Source organism: Psammomys obesus, unplaced genomic scaffold, assembly GCF_907164565.1.
Source record: "Psammomys obesus unplaced genomic scaffold, mPsaObe1.curated_primary_1811, whole genome shotgun sequence".
NCBI classification, from domain to species: domain Eukaryota; kingdom Metazoa; phylum Chordata; class Mammalia; order Rodentia; family Muridae; genus Psammomys; species Psammomys obesus.
This window is the reverse complement of record NW_026592586.1, coordinates 446026-467334: the sequence shown is the minus strand read 5'-3', so window position 1 is coordinate 467334 and position 21309 is coordinate 446026. Positions and strand designations below refer to the sequence as shown.

The 21309-nt window shown below is 45.8% G+C and overlaps 2 protein-coding genes and 1 pseudogene across 2 annotated transcripts; 2 read left to right on the top strand and 1 right to left on the bottom strand.

The window, feature by feature from the left end:
- Positions 1-3619: 3619 nt before the first annotated feature.
- LOC129682239 (histone H2A type 1-E) lies at positions 3620-4022 on the bottom strand. Its single transcript, XM_055614496.1, has one exon. It carries the CDS (start codon positions 4020-4022, stop codon positions 3630-3632), a length of 393 nt encoding a protein of 130 aa, XP_055470471.1. The 3' UTR covers positions 3620-3629.
- A 302-nt stretch (positions 4023-4324) lies between these two features.
- LOC129682247 (histone H2B type 1-A) lies at positions 4325-4710 on the top strand. Its single transcript, XM_055614508.1, has one exon. The coding sequence runs from the start codon at positions 4325-4327 to the stop codon at positions 4706-4708; it is 384 nt and encodes a 127-aa protein (XP_055470483.1). The 3' UTR covers positions 4709-4710.
- An 11562-nt stretch (positions 4711-16272) lies between these two features.
- On the top strand, positions 16273-18353 carry LOC129682250 (low-density lipoprotein receptor-related protein 10-like; annotated as a pseudogene).
- Positions 18354-21309: the final 2956 nt, after the last annotated feature.

Below are 21309 nucleotides of genomic sequence, written 5' to 3'. Positions count from 1 at the left end.
AGGGATAGAGGCCGTTAAGATGAGGTCAGATTCTGTTGTCGACCTTTTTGTGTGAAAGAGGGAGAAGAAGCAAGAGAAGGAAGTGAAGGTTAAATATGATCAAGGTGTGTGATACACACATACGGAATGCCAAAATTAGCTTAACTAAAAATTAAACATCTTAGTTTTTAAAACTTAGAAAACAGTGCTGGGATGAAGTTCAGTGGGAAGTGCTTGCACAGCGCGTCTGAAGCCTTGGGAATGGTGCCATGCACAGAAAGGTAAATCAGAAAATAAACTGTATCTGTTCAAAAGAAGAAGAAGGAAAAAGAAAAAATGAAATGTATTAGGTCACATAAGTATGAAGAGAGGCCATTGACCAGCGCTTGGTGTCCCGACCCGAGGGAGTTCAACGGAGTCCTAAAGGGGGCGGTGGTGGTGGTGGTGGAAAGAATGAGTGGACACAGAGACATGAAAAAGGAAGCCAAGTCTGTTTGTCTGATCAAGGCCTCATTTATTAGAAATTTTTACCCAACTTATATAGGGAGAAGGCAGGAAAGGGGGAAGGCTTAATTACTGCTGGAGGAGATAGCAAGGGTGCTTTCATGGCTTGAATATTGCACCTGCAAGATACCATAAGGATGTTTTCTTCAGGTATCTCACGGATGCTCTAAAACTAACAGAGGGATGTCCTCACAAATCTATCACCCGTGATTTAGGGTCCTGGGTAACTCTTTCACTAAATAGCTTTAGGTCTCCACTAAATGACCTTTGCTCACTATTTGGCTTTGGCTTCAGTAAATAGCTTTGGCTCCCGGCAGCTTGGTAACCTTAAGGAGGGTTGTTGAGCCAATACCACTATTCTTCAAAGAATCAAGATGAGAGGCAGGAGGATCTCTGTAAGTCTGAGGCCAGCCTGGTCTACAAAGTGAGTTCAGGACAGCCAAGGCTACACAGAGAAACCCTGTCTCGAAAAATTTTAAAAACCTAAATAAATAAATAAATAAATAAATAAATAAATAAATAAATAAATAATTTTTTTGCTTAGTGTTGGTGATGCATGCCTTTAATACCAGCACTCGAGAGGCAGAAGCGGGCAGGTTTGAGGCTAGTGTGGTCTACGGATCGAGTTCTGGGACAACCGAGGGTACACACACATACACACACACACACACACACACACACACAATCCTGTTTTGAAAAAAACCAAGAAAAAAAAAGAATCAAGATAAAAAAAAAACCCAAAGCATTCTGGTTTCATCCCACTGATCACTGCTGTGCTTTCACTAGGCTACAAACATCACGCTGGCTTTGGCTATTATTTCTGTGATCTCCTTGAAAGATTACCCTTCCCGCATCTGTCTCCACCTTCCTCCTTCTCTCCCCATTTCTTCTTCCTTCTCTTTTCCTTCTGGAATGTGTAGCAAGATAGTCCATGCACTGTGGCCAGCAGAAGCCATATTTTATTATTAACATTTATATCACTATGGTTTGTTCATTAACATACATATAATCAAAATGAGTTTGCTTGTATCTGAAGCTGCATCTCAGAATCTTTTAAAACACATTTTTAAACACACACACACACACACACACACACACACACACACACCACGACAGTTATAAAACACAACATGCCTTTGACTGTTCCTAATGGTTTATGGGTGAACCTGTGGCTGACTTTGGTAGGGCTGAATTACAGCTTCCCTTACAAGATAACAGGCATTTGACTAGAACTCTTGTTTGTGCAACAAGTTGTGCTAATTAAAAACTGGGTGGACAGATTCAGAGGGAGAGACAAACTAAAGCAAAGCCATACAGGTGAACACAGTGAAGGTAAGACTGAGACAGTAGAAACCCCGTAACATAGGGCCAGAGGTTTATGGTTTGGCTATTAACATGTAAGTTGTGCTTTATTGTGTTTTTAACATGCAAACACATGGTGGGGTAGTTATCTCTTTGTAAGAGGTATTTTCACATTACGCACTCTTCACAGATGTGTCCATTTCTGCCTCTGAAATATTTCTACTTTTTAAAATAAAAATGCACTTTCTACCTTCACCATAGTAAAGAACTAATACAACTTTCCAGAGACATTTATTATCAAATAATGATTTCACTAAATTATTTCCACTGCATAATATCCTTGATTTTAATATTACAAAACAAGTATTAGAGTGGTGATCTTTTCCACATTTTTCTTACAAACCTCCTGGACCAACAAGTTTTAAGTGTGGAGTTTAAAAACAGGACACAGCTGCCTTCCATTTTGATTCAACTAGTGTATTTCATTTAATGAGAATATATATTACCATTACAAAGGGAGGAAATGGGACTTGTTTAGGAAATACTAGACCAAAGCAATATGGAAACCCATCAGGGCAAACTCCAAAGTCTGTATATCTATGCCCAATGATATCAAAGGAATTTATTAGATGACTCTTCATATTAGACCGTGACCCTAAGGTAAGCCCCGTCAGCAACTGAGTCTTGACAACAGTGTAAAGAGAAGACTGATCTCTCTCACCACCTCATCTCCCAAAATTGCTTTCCCTTCCTCTTATTTTTAAATTGTTATCCTAAAACATTGACCAAACATGCATTCTGCTTCTGTGATCTTATTTAATTGATCCTTTTCAGAAAAAAAAAAGAAAAGAAAAAGATAATGTCTCATGTAGCAGAAAAATCCCAAATTCAGACAGTTGTGGTTTGTGCAGCAGTTCTCAGACTGGCAAAGGAAGCTACTGTCGCACAATGCTATAAAATAACCTTATTTTTTAACTTTTAGTGTTTAGCCACAAACACTAAAACTTTTTAAGTTTTGTCTGGTGGGGTCCTTCCCCGGTGGTCTTGAACTCCGAAGCAGGGTGTATGAACGATCTCACAGGAAATCAAACACCAGTAGAACCTTTACATACAGAATTGGCCAGTATAGATTATGAAGATGTCATAAGCCCCCCCCCTTTCTTTTTGGTGTTTACAAAATGAACATCAAATGGCTCTATTTTCCAACCAAAACTTAAAAATATTTCCATTCCTGGATTTTTGAGAAATGATGACAATTGGGCTAGACAGATGACACAGCTGCTGAAAGCCCTTGCTGCTTTTGCCGAGGCTGAGTTCGGTTCCTAGCGCCCTCACGGCGGTTCCCAATGCCTAGCAGCTCGTTCTAAGGGCTCCAGCGTCGTCTCTGGCTTCTGCGCGCTCTTGGTGCACATACCACTCAAGCGACAAACACTAACAAAGATCTTTAAACACGTTGAAAGGCCCTGCACTGCAGTCCTTAAAGCTGACGAGAGCAACTCAGCATTCCCAATGTGCTTATGCTTTGACCAACGTTGCAGCTCACACCGTGCTGATAGTTTACAACATTGGGGAGTTTTCTAATGCGCTTTAGAGAAGAGGCAGAGCTGGGTCATCCTCTGGGACTGAAACAGCCCAACTTTCACACCAACCACCTCATCTTAAAAACGTCAACAGCTGGGAGACAAACGGACGAATAAAGCCTGGACTCGGGACTGCCAGGAATTATACCTGTCGTAGGGGTGGAGTGGGGGGAATCGACTGTCATGCACAACTTTTTCTGAAAATTAAAGTGGCTCTGAAAAGAGCCGTTGTTTTACACACGAGAGGATCAGTCAAGACCCGCCTCACTTCCCCTTGGCCTTGTGGTGGCTCTCGGTCTTCTTGGGCAGCAGCACGGCCTGGATGTTGGGCAGGACGCCGCCCTGCGCGATGGTGACGCGGCCCAGCAGCTTGTTGAGCTCCTCGTCGTTGCGGATGGCCAGCTGCAGGTGGCGCGGGATGATGCGCGTCTTCTTGTTGTCGCGGGCCGCGTTGCCGGCCAGCTCCAGGATCTCGGCCGTCAGGTACTCCAGCACGGCCGCCAGGTACACCGGGGCGCCGGCGCCCACCCGCTCCGCGTAGTTGCCCTTGCGGAGGAGCCGGTGCACGCGGCCCACGGGGAACTGCAGCCCGGCCCGGGACGAGCGGGTCTTGGCCTTGGCGCGGGCCTTGCCGCCCTGCTTGCCGCGTCCAGACATTACTCTTGAGAAGCGTCAAGTAGGCGCGAAGGTGAGGCAGCGCTTATTTATAGTCGGACGTAGGACGTAAGTTATACACGCCACCTGATTGGGCAACTAATGATGGACCAGCCAATCAAAAAGCACCAACTGAATGTCCTTATTTGCATGGACAGAGCACTTATTGTCCAATCAAATAACGCGTGTCCATACGTCATCAGAGGTCCTCGCCTATAAATGCCTCTGTACCCGGCGACGAGTGCACTGCTTCACAGCGGTTGGAACTCTTCTCAGCCGTTGGAGTGCAAGAAGTCATTCCCGCAATGCCAGAGGTGTCGGCAAAGGGCGCTACCATTTCCAAGAAGGGCTTCAAGAAGGCCGTTACCAAGACCCAGAAAAAGGAGGGCCGGAAACGGAAGAAATGCCGCAAGGAGAGCTACTCCATCTACATCTACAAGGTGCTGAAGCAGGTGCACCCCGACACGGGCATCTCCTCTAAGGCCATGAGCATCATGAACTCCTTTGTGACCGACATCTTCGAGCGCATCGCGGGCGAGGCGTCGCGCCTGGCGCACTACAACAAGCGCTCGACCATCACGTCGCGGGAGATCCAGACGGCCGTGCGCCTGCTGCTGCCCGGGGAGCTGGCCAAGCACGCCGTGTCCGAGGGCACCAAGGCCGTCACCAAGTACACCAGCTCCAAGTGAGCGCCGGGCCCGCGCCCACCCAAAGGCTCTTTTCAGAGCCACCCAGCTCTTCTCGGAAGAGAGCTGTGCTTGCTTGTTGGCCCTCCGGTGTGGCTAGGCGTGCGGGTCTATGACTAGACATGACCGGGCCCCCGTTGTGGCGTTCAGAGGACCACACTTAGGAGTGAGTGGAGCCCCGCAGCCGAGGGCTGCCTAGTCTGAAGTCTTTGGTGCGGTGTGTGTGCCACGCGTTGGTTTGTGGAAGTGCTGGTGGTCGGTGTGGGTGCCTTGTGGGCTCATGCTTGGTGGTGGAATGGAAGTCCGAGTCAACCGACAAACGGTAATAACGGTATTTTGTGTTGCTGCCAAGATGGCCTCTTCGGACGCCTTTGGGTGACGCCGTCTCTGGTGGGAGCGTCTAGCTGCCCCGTCTTACATTTCTTTGTTAATGTGAGCGCTGTTAACGGGTAAGCTGTTACCCAGGGGTAGGAGCGTCTGCCGGGGGAAAGCAGCCAGAGACGGCTTCTCCAAACCTGACATAGCTTTTACATCATGTACAGTCTGATGTCATAGACATTAACCGAATAGGCTGACGTAATTGCCACCGAACCAGCAAGGACAGGAAGGGTGGACCAGGAAGAGAGCCCTGCTCCACTGCACAGCAGTCCACCGTCCTCGGCTTTGGCTAGGCTGCTCACCCTAGTAGGTACGTTATACCTTTAGAATATCTGAAGACAGCAATTGCTTTACTGCCTCCCATGGCTTTCCCAAACAGTGCCACTGAGTGGGTGCTGTCTGTGGCTGTGAAGAGACACCATGACCAAGGCAACTCTCACAACAGGAAGCGCTTAAGTGGTTGCTTGCTTTCAGTTGGGTTAGATCATCACGGCTGTCTGGAAGCAGACAAACATGGCGCTGGAGCAGTAGGAGAGAGAGGAGACAGATACATAGAGAAGAGAGACTAGGTGGGCCTGGCCTGGGCTTTTGAAGCCTCAAAATCCACCCCCAGTGAAACACTTCCTCCAATAAGGCCACACATTCTAATTCTTAAACAGTTCCACTCCCTGGTGATTTAGCATTAAAAATATATAAGCCTATGGGACCATTCTTGTTCAAACCACCACAGGAAACCAAGTATTCAAACACATGGACACGTGGGAGACATTTCATATTGAAAACATTACAAGCTTCCACTCCACAATGCACAATGACCTCATTTCAGTATTCTTAAAACAACACCCACAAACACTCTCTAAGGATGGCTGTACTTAGGAGTGTGAGGCGTAAGTATTCCCTCTGTGACACTTTGACCCATGGAATGTCACATCTTAAACCTGCCCCTTAGGCTTTAGCCTCACAAAAATTCAGATCGCGTGAATCAGGAGTGTTTACGGCAAGGTACAGGTAATGTAACGCCTTCTTTGGTCATATAAATTAAAATGCCCCTAATTATCTGTGCCATTTCCTTCATTCTAAAATGACAGACAACTGTCTCCCTAATGTTTACCTCACTGTAGAAGCCCTGTGCTACTGGGGACTTTATCTTGTGGGATCACTCACACACTCCATTCACTCAATGAGCAAATGTTAAGAGAGCAAATTTGAAGAATACATTTTTGGAAAGGAGCATAAGGAGAGCACTACTAAGTGCAGTTGTGTCTGACACAGCTCCATACTAAGGGCCGGTGATGCCAGCTGCAATGTAGTGGCCAACGTAGACTTGAATGAATGGATAGATCCTCTGGCCCTGTTCCTTGGGGAGGGTGTCTTAGTTAAGATTTCTAATGTTGTGATAAAACTCTTAGGAAATCGCAACTTTGGAAAAAAAGTGTTTATTTCGCATAACAGTTTGTAGTTCATCATGAAAGGAATTCAGGGCAGGAATGCAAGAAAGGAACCTACCTGGAGGCAGGAACAGAAGCAGAAAACATGGGTGAGTGCTGTGTACTGGGTTGCTTAGCTTGTTTTCTTAAACAACCCAGAACCCCCAGCCCAGGATAGCACAGTACTCTGCGTCCTCCCACAGCAGTCACCAATCGAGAACACATCCCACAAATTTGCATACACAGACCGAGCTGATGGAAAACAAAAACAAAAAACAAAAAAACAACCTAGCAACCAATTGATGTATATAACAAAATGAGTAAATTTTAAACTGTGCTTCTAAGTGAAAGAACAAGCCTGAAATTTTTACAAGTGTTTCATCTTCAGACACAACAGATTTGGAAGCTGTACGGATATTTGCTGTGGCAAGTGTTTTTATTATGGCAGCTGGGACCTCTGACTACAGACAGTGCGGCTTTCATACAGTGTACACTCAGATGCCCTGTCTGTTACCTCTTCAGGCTCACAGCTTAAACACCTAGGGGTTTCCCTCATGGACAGCTCACTGTGAACAAAAGTATAAAGTTGTTTCCTAGGAATTAAAAAAAAAATTTAAAAATTTATGTATGTATGAGTGGTATGCAGGTGTGCGCAGGCGTGTGTGTTAGTGCAAGAGTTCTTAGAGGTCAAAGGCATCAGATCCCTTGATCTGGGTTAAATGTAGTTGTGAGACAATGGTTGTGGCTTCTAGAAACTGAACTGGAGTCCTCTGGAAAAGATGAAAACGCTTTTGACTACTGAGCTATTTCCACAGCCTTCCTATGATCGTTTTAAACTGCACATTTTATTTCAAACTAAGTTATTTAGTGTAAAAAAAAGTATGCGTGAAGAATATAGCTCTTTTGAAAAAATAACATAAACCAAGTCATTCTTTTGTTTTTTCTTTAATGTTGAACTGCTGTAGGAGAAAGAGTTTGGGTAATGAAGAGACGATATTTCACTCAGAATCCTCTTAACTAAAATATGGGATTTCCTATACCCTCTCCCATTAGTTCCAAAGAACACAAATACCTTGTGAGAGAACCCTGTCATAATGTGAGCCGAGCACAAATTATGAAGGGTGCAAATTGTTGGGTTCAGTCAGTGAATAAACTGTTGGTTCCCAGCACAAGTGATTCGAAACAAGATTTTCTCATTCTTATTGGAATCTGCTTTGTAAGGAGACCCCAGCGAATATACAGTGTTCCCTCAGAATACTGGCACTGCAGCCCGGGCTCAGCAGCACTGAAGGGGCTGACCTGCAAGATATAGTCTCTTCTACACATTGCCAACACAGAGAAAATCGGTTTCTCTGTTCCCATGGTAGGCTTCCCCAAACCTGTAGCTCTGGGCTCTTCTGTGCTACATCTCTGGTGATGCTAATTACTAAGAGGGCAAGCCATGCCTTCGTGCAGATCACCCCAGCCTGATTTACCTAGGATCTGGATTTTCCCTGAACAAGTAAGTCGAAGTTCATTTGGATATTTAGAGATAAAGTCTGATCAGGAAGCAGTTTTGCCTGATAAGCCTGTCATATCAAGCTTCACTGCTAACAACTTTGTTATCCAGCACATGAGGTCCAGACACACCGCCAGAGTCAAATGTATGCCCCCCTTAAGAGTGTGGGTGGTCCCTAAAAGAGCCTTTGACTGTGAACTTGATGTGCTCACTGGCCAGTTTGACTTGGCCACTGGGTAGACATGGATCACCTCGTTCTCAGACACAAGGTACTGGGCCATCTTCCCTGCCATGGCAGGTAGAGGCCTGCTGAAATGTGCCAGACACGATGCCACGTGGTCCGCCGTGCGATGCAGAGTTGCTGATGGATGACAGCTTGGTGTCCTGGTAGGCTCTCTTTCAGGGAGGGGCAGACTATGACTAGTCTTGTGGGGACATCCCTGTGTTTCCCAGCTCTGCTGAGTGCCAGCAGCCTTCTGGAGTCTTTGGGGCAAGCCTGGCTGTCACTGAGGCTGCTGACAGACAGCAAACGGTGAGTGGAATCTGAGCTAGAGCAGGGGGTGAGGTTTGCAGTCACTAAGCTCAGGTGACCAGGTGCAGTATGTAAATGAGGCAGTACTGGTTAGGTGCTTGGGCTGCTAAGAGACTAACAGACTCCACTAAGCCACAAATCTGGATGTAGCATCACGGTGGTCATGAAATGTTCTCAGCAGTCACCCGTTTCCTATTATTTTTCTTATTACAGCTACAGTTGGGAAAGACATGTGCCCAGGCTAAGCACATCAATAGTGAGGGGCCCACAGGCTCCACACTGTGTTCAGCAAAATAAATTCTGTTCTGGGGTTCGTGCCTTTGGCATCACAACCAGGCTGGGTGAGATCCTGCGCTGGCCTGCAAGGTGCCTGGCCACAAGAAGATGGCCACCTTCTCTGCCTACGTTCAACTGGCAAAAATGAGGATAAATTCAGGCTGTTTGGGAGAAGAGACCACTGGTAGGAATGCTGCCTTCTCCCATATGCAAATATTTAAGCCATCCGTGTATCCAAACAAATGAACACCTCCCGTATGACAAAGGCCAGAGAGTGATTTGGCCTTACAATCGGAGAAGCGAAAACCAAAGAATCCTGTCAGAGATGCTCACACTTCTCACAAAGAGCATAGCTGGATTGCAGAATCACAAAGGATTTGATTCATCGGTCATAAGTTTAAGAGACCACCTCTTTCCCACAGTGAAACACGATTGTAACATGATTGTGGGGAGAATTTAGTACTGGTGGCAGACAGGAGCATCTGAAGAGGTTTTCTCTCCAGTGATTCAAGGGTGTAGTTTATGATCTTGAATGGTCCTGGGGTGAGGCTGATATAACAGTGATCAGAGCAGATACGGGTAGTGATGTTATTCCTGGGGAAAGGAATGGGTCTAGATTGGACTTTTCTGTGGTGACCTATATAGTTGCCGAGAAAAAGAACGAAGGTATGGGATCCCCTTAAGGGCCTTCCAGTATTCTAAGGGTAAAATAATAGTGAAGGATTGGATTAGAAGTGAAAAGAAATTATAACTTATTTTTGGAAAACAGATGTGCAGGATATGAGCTGAGTGGTAAAGCACCCCTCAGCCTCTGGTGGCAAGCATCATCTTCCAGCCAGGATTTTTGAGGAGCTGTAAGGCATTCTGCATCTGTAACTGTACCGTGTAAATAAAGCACGACACAGCAAATCTGGCAACCAGGAAGCCATTTAGTGAAAGAATAGTTTCATTTCTTTGTATTATATAGAGGCTATATCTCAAGAAAGACATTTTAATAGTGATATGGGCATGGCGGGAGGCTGTGGGCTGAGTAGGAACATTGGACACTAAAGACTAAAGCAGTGAAGGCAGGGCAAATGCTCTGTGATTCCCCAGTGCGCGCAGCAGTGAACAGTCACAAAAAGAACAAGTTGGGTGGCAAGCAGATCACAAAACAAAGCAAAACTCTGCCTTGGCAAGCTTCAAAACTTCCCTTAAAATTCACAAAGTTGACAGTCGTTGTAATACGTCTATAAAGTCATACCCAAACCTATGAAACTGAACATGAGACACATTTGAGGGAAATGACTTAAATTCTAGAACTTCACGTAGAAAGAATTGGAACATGAATTTAGGGATTGTTTTAAAGTTCTAGGATATAGTTTTAAGGAATGTAAACATCAGAGCACGGTGGTGCACGCTTCTCATTTCGCCACTCTAGGAGGCAGAGGCAGGCAGATCTCTGTGAGTTTGAGGCCAGCCTGGTCAACAAAGTGAGTCTAGAACAGCCTAGGCTACGCAGAGAAACTCTGTCTTGGAAAACAACAACAAAAATTAACCTATTTAAAAATAATGATGGAATGCAAGCTTTTCAAAAATAAAATACTTAACGTGAACCGGGAAAGCAGTGACGGGTGTGATGAACAGGGAAGAAGCTGAAGTCATGGCTGGTCTAATGTTCTTCCATTGTTCACTCTTAAAATGTTTAAGAAAGGGACAAATATGGCCAGTGGAGTGGTTCCAAATCATGACAAAATCCTATTTTTGTTTTAGAAATAGGTACGATCCAGTGAAAGCTATGGAGTGCTCATGCTGTGGCTCACAGGACAGCCTCAGTCATAAGAATCTCCTTTAGTATGAATGACAACCTCTAGGTCTATCCCTGGGCTGGTGGTCCTGGGTTCTATACAAAAGCAGGCTGAGAAAACCATGCTGAACAAGCCAGTAAGCAGCCCCTCTACGGCCTCTGCAATAGGTCCTGCCTCCAAACTCCTGCCCTGTTTGAGTTCCTGTCCTGAATTCCTTTGATGATGAATAATGATATGGAAGTATAAGGCAAATGAGCTCTTTCCTCCCCAGCCTGCTTTTTTTGTCATGGAGTTTTGTCAAAGTGATAGGAACTGGGCTAGATAATTATAGTTATTAGAAGACTTCACCATCATTAGTAATATTCTAGCATATCAGACAAATCTTTGAAAAGGATGTTAATAATATGTAGCATCTCAAAAGGAAAAAATAACATGGCATCAGTGACTTTTGAGGTGTATTGCCACACAGAACATAAAAACTCACATTGGAATCAACCATTCCCCTTCAGAGCCATCCCCACTTCCTGAGAAAAGCTGTGGTTACATTTGTAAATAAAGATATTCCAGTAAACAACATGTACTGAATGGAATTATGCTCACTTCAAAATGTTAGTGTTGCTCTTTCCTCAGTTTATAAAAATTATAGTATATGAAAAATTTTGGTAAAAAAACACTTTAGGTGAGTATTGGCTGTTTTTCATTTAAAAAGTAAGAAAGCATATGGTAAATAGTAAACGAAATGGGATGTTCTACTGTAATAAGGCTGTGAGGAAAAGGGGATTAAAGACTAATGAAATTGCGAACAAACAAGGGCAGATAAGATGATATTAAAGCCAAGGGGAGAACATAAGGATGTCTGATTACTCTTCAACTTGGGTGAATGAGGAGCAGAAGGATTAGGGGGAAATTGTCTTTAATGTCTTTTATAAAAAATTCTAGAGAAAAAAATTGCCTTTCTGATAAACATTTAACTGAGGAAGAATTCAGAAAGCAGCAACAGCCGATAAAATCCAAACAGACAAAATGTGTAGCAGGGTTGAGAAGTTTGTAAAAATTGTTTTTACTACAACAATCTAAGATATACAGTTTACATTAGACTAAGTCCTAGATATACATGCATATTAGTAATAGGTTTAAAAAGAAAAGCTTTCCAGGACAATGTATCACAGCGGAAGAATCCTAAAGTGTTCTAAATTATTCCGTTTTGTCCTATTGCTCTCTTGTATAGGAGAAGAACTGTGCACACTCAGCCTCCAATCTTGGCTCAGAGCGCAGGAGTGTGACACAAGCAAGCCCATGTAAACAATCAGTTTTACACTAGATTTCCCCAGAGATTTTCAGATATGAACCTGGAAGGGATGCATTGGTGGTGTACAGGGTGTACTGAGAAGTTTTGATTTCTTTAAAAACACAAAAATGGTATGAGAATATGCTTTTTGTTTATTATGGGGCTGCTCCAGGTTGTCCACAGCAGCTGACTATGATTTGCCTTGTGCTCTAGTATGGGTGTGATTTTGCCAGCTGCAGATAGTTTCTGCAAGTGTCTGACATTTGGAATTCTGGGCACTCTTGAGAGGCTATGCAAATGCTAGGGCCCTGAGAGAGCTGTGATGGCTGCTGCTCTTCCACCTGCAGCTGCTGGTTGCTGTTGTTGTAATTCATCAAGTGGCTGTGTGAAAAAAGAAGAGAAGAAACTGAATATCCTGGTGGCCAAAGATCAAACTTGGCCCAAGAAACTCCACACCCCGAATAGGCAGGAAGTAGTCTAATGATAACAACACCCTGTTTTTCCTCTATCTTTCTCTCCTATCTAGTGTTGGGGGGTTGGAAGGGTTGAATAAGAGTGGAGAAGGTTGAAAGAGAGAAAAGGGGACCCACAGAGTACCAATCACTGCCTTCAACAGAGCGATTTGAAGATTTCAGAAAATATGTTTCGAGTTGTCCCCCTTACTACAGGAGCTGTAAAGCTTGTTCTCAGAGTAAATTACAGAAATGAGAATGGCATAAGAAATAAGAAATGTTGTGGCTGTTGGGAGAAAGGGGAGAGGGCTGTGTGTCTCAGATTCTACTTAGCAGATATTGTCAATGCCAGTAGACTCTGGTCATGTAGTAAGAGATCTCAAGAACAGTCCTCTCTCTGGCCCCTTTCCTGTTTCTTTGAGCTATTATAAGCAGGTCTTTTCATCAGATGCACATCTCTCAGACAAGCCCAAGGAACAGTTTTGAACTTGGCATGGTGAAAAACTCACCCAAGACAGTGGACAAATCTTCCCGCTCTGCCTTGTTCTTAACTAGAGCACACAGGGATGAGGAGAGAGTAATGGCATGGGTAGATTTAGGCTGGCAGATGGATTTGTCTCTGCATCTGATACCAGAAGGCAGCCGGAGGAAATGTTCAGAATCAGACAACAACAAGGAGGCACAGCTGATCCTTTGCGGAGATTTGTCTGTCCTCTTGGTTTCTTTGCTTGGGATTGTCAATCCAATCCTTCCTTCTGTGGTTCGGAATCCAAGAGTGCAGTGTGATGCTCAGGACTGCTACTCAGTTCCTTTTGCTATGCTGTGGTGTCTGAAATCCTGAAACGAATCAAAACTGGATCATATTTAATGACATCTGCCTTAAAGATCCTACACAACAGCAATAAAATCAACACCCATTTTTTCCCACCTGGACTTACACTTTCTTGTATTTCTAAACTCTCCAGTGTTAATCAACTAGTAATACATGCCTACCATGTGACATGTATTACATGACCATTGTGATGGCTAATTTTATGTCAACTTGACACAAGCTAGAGTTATTTGAGCTAGCTGAGAAACAGGAACCTCAACTGAGAAAATGCCTTCATAATATTAGACTGTTAGTTATTTTCTCAATTAAAGATCAGTGGAAGAGGACCCAGTTTATTCTAGGTGGGCTATTCCAGGGCTGGTGGTCCTGGGTTCTATAAGAAAGCAGACTGAGAAAGCTATATAGAGTGGATTGGGTTTTGTGGGATTTGTTTGTTTGTTTGTTTTCTTTTTCTTCTTCTTCTTCTTCTTCTTCTTCTTCTTCTTCTTCTTCTTCTTCTTCTTCTTCTTCTTCTTCTTCTTCTTCTTCTTTTTTAAATGTATTAGTGCTCTGTCTGCTTTCGTGCCTGCCCACCAGAAGAGGGCTTCATATCCCATTATGGTTGTGAGCCATCATGTGGTTGCTAGGAATTAAATCCATGTCCTCTAGAAAGCAGCCGGTACTCTTAACTGCTGAGCCATTTCTCTAGCCATAAGCTAGAGAAGTCTTAAATGGAACTACAAGGCAATCAAAGGACAATTTTAGAGCCAAACAAGACTTAAGCATCTCATTAAGAAAAAATACAGTGTGAAGTACACTTAAAAGTCATCTGTCCAGCCACTGGACAAGGGTGACTGAGCCTGGGGACACAGAGCAGCACTCACAGATTGGTTACATGTTAGACAGAGTTTCAAGGAGTTTGTGTATAAAGCAAAAAAATGAATAAACCGAGGATTTAAAAAAAAAATCCCAAGTGTGACTGCTATACTGTTTATGTGTAAAAGTTGCTGAGATTTGGGGTGTTAAGAGTCTGGTTCTTATCTGAAGAGAGTGGGGAGTTAGAAAGTGTTTCCAAGAAAGGGAATATTTGAGACACATTTGGAGGACAGTGTCAGAAAATGCCACTCGGGGAAAAGGCAAGGTTCAGCGAGGGACACGGAAGAGAACTGCCAACACTGAGGTGTGGCTAGAGGTGGCTTCTCTGAGTAATAAAAGCAATCAGGTGTGGCTGGGGAAAATGAGCATGCAGGGGGTTGATGTGGCTGGGTAGCAGCCTGAGGTCAGTTGACGCAAAGCCTTGGGTGGTTAAGGAGCTTGGAACATGTAATCAAAAATGACATAGGCAGAGCTTCTGAGTACAGGGGTTAAACAAGTGGGTGAGTTGGGGGGACCTGGGGGCACCATGTGGACGAATGGCAGTGGGGGCGGGGAGTAAAGGAGGACAAGTCCACTCATCCAGCATCTTTCATCTAAGCTAGAACCTGTCATCCTCTGAAGCAAGGGACTCAGCTCTCACTAGGGATAAGTAGTCGCAGACAGAGCCCCTACTGTGTGTGTGGACAATTAATCGTCATCATTATTTAAAAAATTAAATCACATCAAATCACAATAGGAGAGATTAAATCCAGGGCACCGGGAATGCTTACAACACCCTCCTTGCAGCATCTGGTGTTCCCTGCCTAGGCTCCGAGGCTGTTTGTCAGTGACTCCCTCTGATTGGGAGATGCCACGGAAGGGCACACAGCTGTGCCTGGCTCCCCAGCTCCACCATGAGTGACTGACTTTCCAGCAGCTGGTCCTCAGTCAGCTCAGACTGGCTTCCACCCTAGGAATCAGAACCAAAAGCCACACCTTTGCTTATTCTTTTATGATCCAAGCTCATAAGAATCTGGAGGAAGAGTTAAAAGCACAGACTGACTTTAAAGGTGTGATGACATCTACAGTTACGTTATAAGCGGCCTCCAGCATACTAAATGTTCTTTTAGTATTCAAAAGCAGTGAGCTGGGTCGGCAAGGGAAGTGACGGTTTCACTGACACCTGGACAAGGTTCAAATTCACTTGCATTGTATGTGGTGAGTTTCTTTCTTTCTTTTTTCTTTCAAGATTGAGCTACATCAGGATTGAGCTCAGTTACTGCTCACTCTCCTCTGACTGTGGTGAAGAGCCTTCGGAAAAACACCCTAAAGGAAGAAGGATTTACCTGGTTCCCAAAGCTAGTGAACTGACTTTATGGTCTCCTGGTAAGGGATCTGGTAAAAAGGTGTGGCTGAGCAAGTCTGTTTACCTCTTGGCCTCCAGGAAGCAGAAAGAAGCAGGGTGGGGAATGAGAAGGGACCCCCCAAACACTTTTGTGACATGTGACATTCTCCTCCACCACTTTTTTCACCACTTCCCAGTGGCGCCATCAATTTAGGAGTCCCTCGGTGGATCTGATCCATCGGCCAGTTCAAAGGCCTCACGGATCCAATCCGAATCTACCGTCTGAGGTCCACGTCTTCAACACTTCATATCCAAATCATAACTGTGGAAGTGCCAGTCACTTCTGTGATGAAAATGCTAGCGAGGCAGATACTCGGGCTAATTTTGTAGCACAACTTGTTGGCACCAGAGTTCCTTTTAAGTGGAAAGCTGGTTTCACAACAGATGCCAATTCTTGTAAAGCTATAGGTCTAAATCAAAACCCAAGGAAGCATTCTAGCTTAGTGTTTATTTTAAAATTATATTAAGAAATACTTGCTCCTCATCGCCGGCTGCTGGGCTTCAGCAGGGGTTCCCTGGGCACCAAGAGTCCTGCAAAGCCGCAGTCCTGCTTCCCTGAGGGTCGCTGGAACCGAGGAGTGCACCGGCTTGGAAAGCAACAGTCCACAAAGTGTGTTTTTAGGAGGACTCAGCATTCCCCGGCAAGCACGGCCTCGGGGCGGGCGAGGGCCTGTGAGGAGCCCGCTGAGGGAGAGATCAATACTGAAGTTGGCAAGAGGCATCACTTCTGTTTCGCTCCGCCTCTCATCCAGCCCTGGCACCCCGAGCCTGGGTCTCTCTGGGGTTATGCAGTCCCTGCTCTGCGGACTGCCAGGAGTGGCGTCCCGGGACCCTGCTGGCACCCCTGTTCCAGCCAGGATGCTTCTGGTCCTCCCCCTTCTTCTCCTCCTCGTTGGAGGTGCTCTGGCCTGTCCAGACAGGATCAGTTTCCCAAATTCTGCTTGTGAGACACCCCCAGTAGCGTTCATGGAGGAACAGGGAGCTTTACAGAGGCCTCTGGGCCGGGACAGCCGAAGCTTCCCTGCCAACTGCACCTTGGTCATTCTGGGCAGCAAGGAACAGACAGTAACTCAGGTGAGAAATAAGAACAGAAGCTGTTCATGGCCTGTGGCTCAGAGTGCTTAGGCCTGCACTTCCCTCTCCAGCCACCAGTCTCCCCGTGTGAGGCTCCTGCCAGCCCTTTGCAGCTGCCAAGGGGCAATGTCACCATAACACACCTCTAAGCTGGGGCCAGAGCATTCACGGGCCAGGCGCTTTCGCTGCCTTACAGTCAAGACTGGCTGCTGTGCCCGCGGGAGGAGTTCAGGTGCCTGAACCACCGCTGTGTACCTGCTGCTCAGCGCGGTGACGGGATTGACGCCTGTGGCGATGGCTCTGCTGAGGCAGGTCGCAGTCAGATCCGTTCCCTAACCCGAACCCAGCCCCTGCCACAACCCTGCCCTGCAATCTCACCGAGGAGGGCTTTCATGGGGTCTCCTCCTCCCCTGGATATTCACACCTGGCCTCAGTCTCCCACCGGTAGCCCTGCTGTGGCTGCTGCGCCCCCATGATGGCTGGAGGCGGGCAGGATGCTTCACAGCCCTGTGGGCTATGGAGATGCAGTCCACGTGTGTGCGGAGACCCCTCTTCTGCTATGCAGTCTGGCACACTTGTCGCTATGAAGACCCCGTCTGGTCAGGCTGTTGTGTCCTACCACACAGTTGTATGGAGTGTGGCCGGGGTTTTAACGCTACCCACCATGTTCAAGGATGCTGTTTCCCTGTGGCTTGGGCTCGGGCCTGGGAGGGGGCTGTTGAAAACCTAGGTGGGCGCTGCTACAGTGAGGCACAGAGCTGCGATGGCTAGTGGGACTGTGCCGATGGCACAGATGAAGAGGGTTGCCCTGGCTGCCCTGGGCACTTCCCCTATGGAGCAGCTGGCACCCCTAGTGCCAGAGCCTGCTACCCGCCTGCTGGCCGCTTCAGCTACCAGACATTCTGCACTGACAGAGCAGATGAGAGGCGATGCTGGCTTTGCCAGCCTGGCAACTTCCAATGCTGGGATTGGAAATATGTGTAAAAGACCTGTGTGTGTGTGTGTGTGTGTGTGTGTGACAGCTGGATTGGACTGATGGCAATGACGAGTGGGACTGCCCTTACCTGAAAAGCCATCACAGCAGCTTTCATTGGCAGCCTAGTGTGCGGCCTGTTGCTGGCCGTCGCTCTGGGCTGCACCTGTGAGCTTAATGTCACCTGTACCAGGGGATATAGCATCTTTGTTCCCCTCTCCCGGGTAGAGGCTGAGGTTGTGCAATGGCAGGCACCCCCTTCCTGTGGACAGCTTATCCTCTGCCATCCCACCTGTAGAAGACCTCTCCACAGAGAACCCTAATGATAAGTCTGTGCTGTGGAGCCTATGTTCTCTGCTCCAAATCTTAAGTCAAGATATGACTCCAGGAGGTCCTTCAGGGGCCCGCCAACACCAGCGGGGCATCAGTTTGTTGTTGGGGCCTGCTTCCTCAAACCAGTACCCCAGCTCTGGTCCCTGAGACTAGATCCCAGGTCACACCTTCTGTTCCCTCTGAGGCCCTGGATGACAGCACAGGCCAAGCCTGTGGGGAGGCAGTAGGAGAGGGGCAGGATGGGGAGCAGGCTCCTTTGTTACCGATCAAGTCCCCCATCCTAAACCCAAGCACATTTCTGGCCCTTGCCACTGTCACTGAGCCTCCAGGCCCACTCCCCTCAGTGCCTGTAGAACTATTACTGTTGTCTGGAGTTGTACAGGTCCTATGGGGTCATCTCTTACCCTTCTACCTACCCTGTGGCCCCCAGGATCCATCTGGACCCCAGATGGACCTCTGGGCTCAGAGGATGAGGTCTCAAAGGATGTATTGTTGATGCCCGCTGGATGAGCCCGAGGTCTGCATGGTGAAGACAGATGATGAGCCATCGCTTACCTGAGGGAGCCTGGCCCTCCTGGGGGTCTGCCACAACGGTATGATCTTTGTAAGTAGCTCAGCTTCCCCTACTAATCTATGTAGTGCAGAAAATTAGGTGTCCCTCAGGCAGGCAGAGAGCTCACTGAGAGCACCTTCTGTGCTTGACTAGAGACCCCACCACCACCCTCTGCCCTTCCTGCTGTCCAGGGAAAGGATTACAGGGCTTCTATACTCCATCCTTCCCAACTCCCCACCCCAAAGTGGCTTTAAGTCTCAGACTGTGGTCAGTTGGAGATCTTCTAGCTCCCAAGGAAAGGATTTGGCCAGGGTGATGGTTTTGCTAGCCTCCATCTCTATGGTGCACAGGACACTTAGAGAACACAAGTGCTTTTGTCCCTTAGCTGCATTGTTGTCCAGGAAATCAAGGGGGAAAAATAAAGGAATAGTAAATTTCAATATATATATATATTTGTTTAAGGGGCTGGAGAGATGACTCAGCAGGTAAAGACATTTGTTGAGCAATCCCTGCATAATCCACATAAAGGTGGAAGGAAAGAAGTGACTCAAAAAAGTTGTCCTTCAAAAAGTTGGTCTCCATTTCATGTCATACACACACAATAAGAAATGAAAATTTAAGAAATTGAAAAAAATAGAGAAAATTATTTTGCATTAAGCTTTGTGGGACTTTAAATTTTATGAGTGTGTATGTTTTGAGTGTGTATGTACGGAATTTTTCAGTTGTGTATGTGAATGCATTCATTTTTCTCCCATAGCTAGCTATTAAACATTCCCTAGTACCTTACAATCTGTAAAGCGTGTATCTGAGAAAAGTCCGTGAATGGAACATGTGTATAGGACACAGAGAGTCAAACAGAAACATTAACAGCTACTGAACCAGAAGGTAGTCTGTGGGCCACAGAGCCAGAAGATGAGAGGAACAACTACCCCTGAAGTAAAGAAAAATAGACTTTCCCAAGTTGGAGCAGTTTTCCAGTTCTTCAATATCCTTTCATTGCAGAGTCATATGACAGTTCATCATCAAGATAACAAACTTGTGATGGACTTTCTCTCCTAGGTGAGAGATCTGGGGACCAAACCACATGACAGGTTGTGACATGTACTACCTGACTCTTAAAGTTTTAAAAGTTTACGTGTGTGTGTGTGTGTGTGTGTGTGTGTGTAAAAAGTGCGTGTACCCTCATGTATGTTATGGTAGGGAGCCACCTTTTCAAAGTCAGTTCCCTTCTTTGCCCATGGGTCCCAGAGATGGAGGCTGAGTTCTCAGGCTTGCACAGAAAGAGCTTTTATCCACAGAGCCATGTTTCCGCCCTTCCTCCTTTATTTGAAAAAAAAAAAAAAAAAGAAAGGAAAAAACCTTTCTCCCACATCCAGTTAACATGTCCTCAGAAATGCTCAAGAAAAAGTGCCTCTGCTCAAGACTTCTTCAGAAAACTTGACAGATACACAGAAGGAGATTCTACTTGCCTCAAGCAGAGAAGAGAGTGTCATTCACGAACACGCTTTGCAACTGTAATAAAAAAAGACAACTGGAATCCTCCCGGTGAATTCCAATATTTACTCTATTTGTATGCAGAGTGCTGGGGGGTGAGGAGAGTAGGGAAGGAACTATGGGAGTGAAGGGCAGCTTAGTTTAGAAGCTTAGTGTTCTAAAGAGTCAAGCTGATGATCTAATCAGCATATTTGAACCCTGAGCCCTGGATAACTTCCTCAAATGACTGTTCTCTGGAGTGCCAACTGCCCATGGTCCTCACAAAGAACAAATGTGTAAGTAAAGACTGAGTAAATAAGATGAGATCAATAACACATCGTATTCCTAAGAACAGATACTAATTACGCACTGAAATGCTAGCTAGCTATAGCCGGGTGTGATTTTTGCCTACCTGTAATCCCAACACTTAAGAGGTCAAGTCAGGGCAAGCATAGTGTGAGGCCAGTCTGGACTACATAGTTAGACTCTGTGAAAGGAGAGAAGGAAAAAAGGAAAGAAAGAGAAAGCAAGAAAGCATGTAAGCAAGAAAGAAAAAAGAAAAGGAAGAAAAGACAGAAGGAGAAAAGAAAGGGAGGAAAGAAGAAGGAAAAATTGGAAAGAAAGAAGGAGGAAGGTATGGAGAGAGAAGCTAGTTATCACTTGTTCGAAGTTAAAAATCTTAGTAGGCTGGAGATCCTGGTATAAATTTGAAAAATGTTGAAAAGATACATCCCCAAATAATTCCAAACTGAGTTCAGCAATCAAGTAGTTTTATTGTCACTAGAATCATCACCTTGCCCCTATATAAACGTTCCTATAGCCAGCAAATGTCTTGGAATATTAAACAAAACTTCTAAGCCCAGAATCTAACACAGTAAAATTTCAGAAGCTATGATCCTTTTGGATGACTGAGTTGGACACGTATCTTGTGTGTTAACCGGTTTCCAAGGTAGTACCCCATGTCTCCTGCATCTTGTGTTGCTCCTTCCCTGTGCCAGGGTTTGGCTGTGTGTCCACTGGAACAGAGCAAGCAGAAGTGAGGGAGTGACATCCATCCCATTGGAGTCTGCTTGGTAATAGTCATGGCAGCTTCTTCCAGTCACAAAGTGAAAAACAGAGTCAACACAGCAGCTGACTGACCAGCAATAGACAGCTAATAAGGAGATACCTTATTGCCACCTTGAGGCTCACAGTCCTTAGAGAACCTTTGATCCTGGAGACAAAGGCCTTTCAAAACACATTTCCAAAAGTATCATGGAGGATGCCCGCATGCTTGTTACCCTAGTTCTGGGAAGGCAGTGACAGGGGAGCCCTGAGATTCTTTGGCCAGCCAACCTATCCTACTACATACCCCATAGCGAGAGACCCTGTCTAAAACAAGGTAGATTGTTGCTGAGAAACAGCACTTGGGGAGGGCCCCTGGCCTCCACATGGACACACAGACACACACACACACACACACACACACACACACACACACACACACACA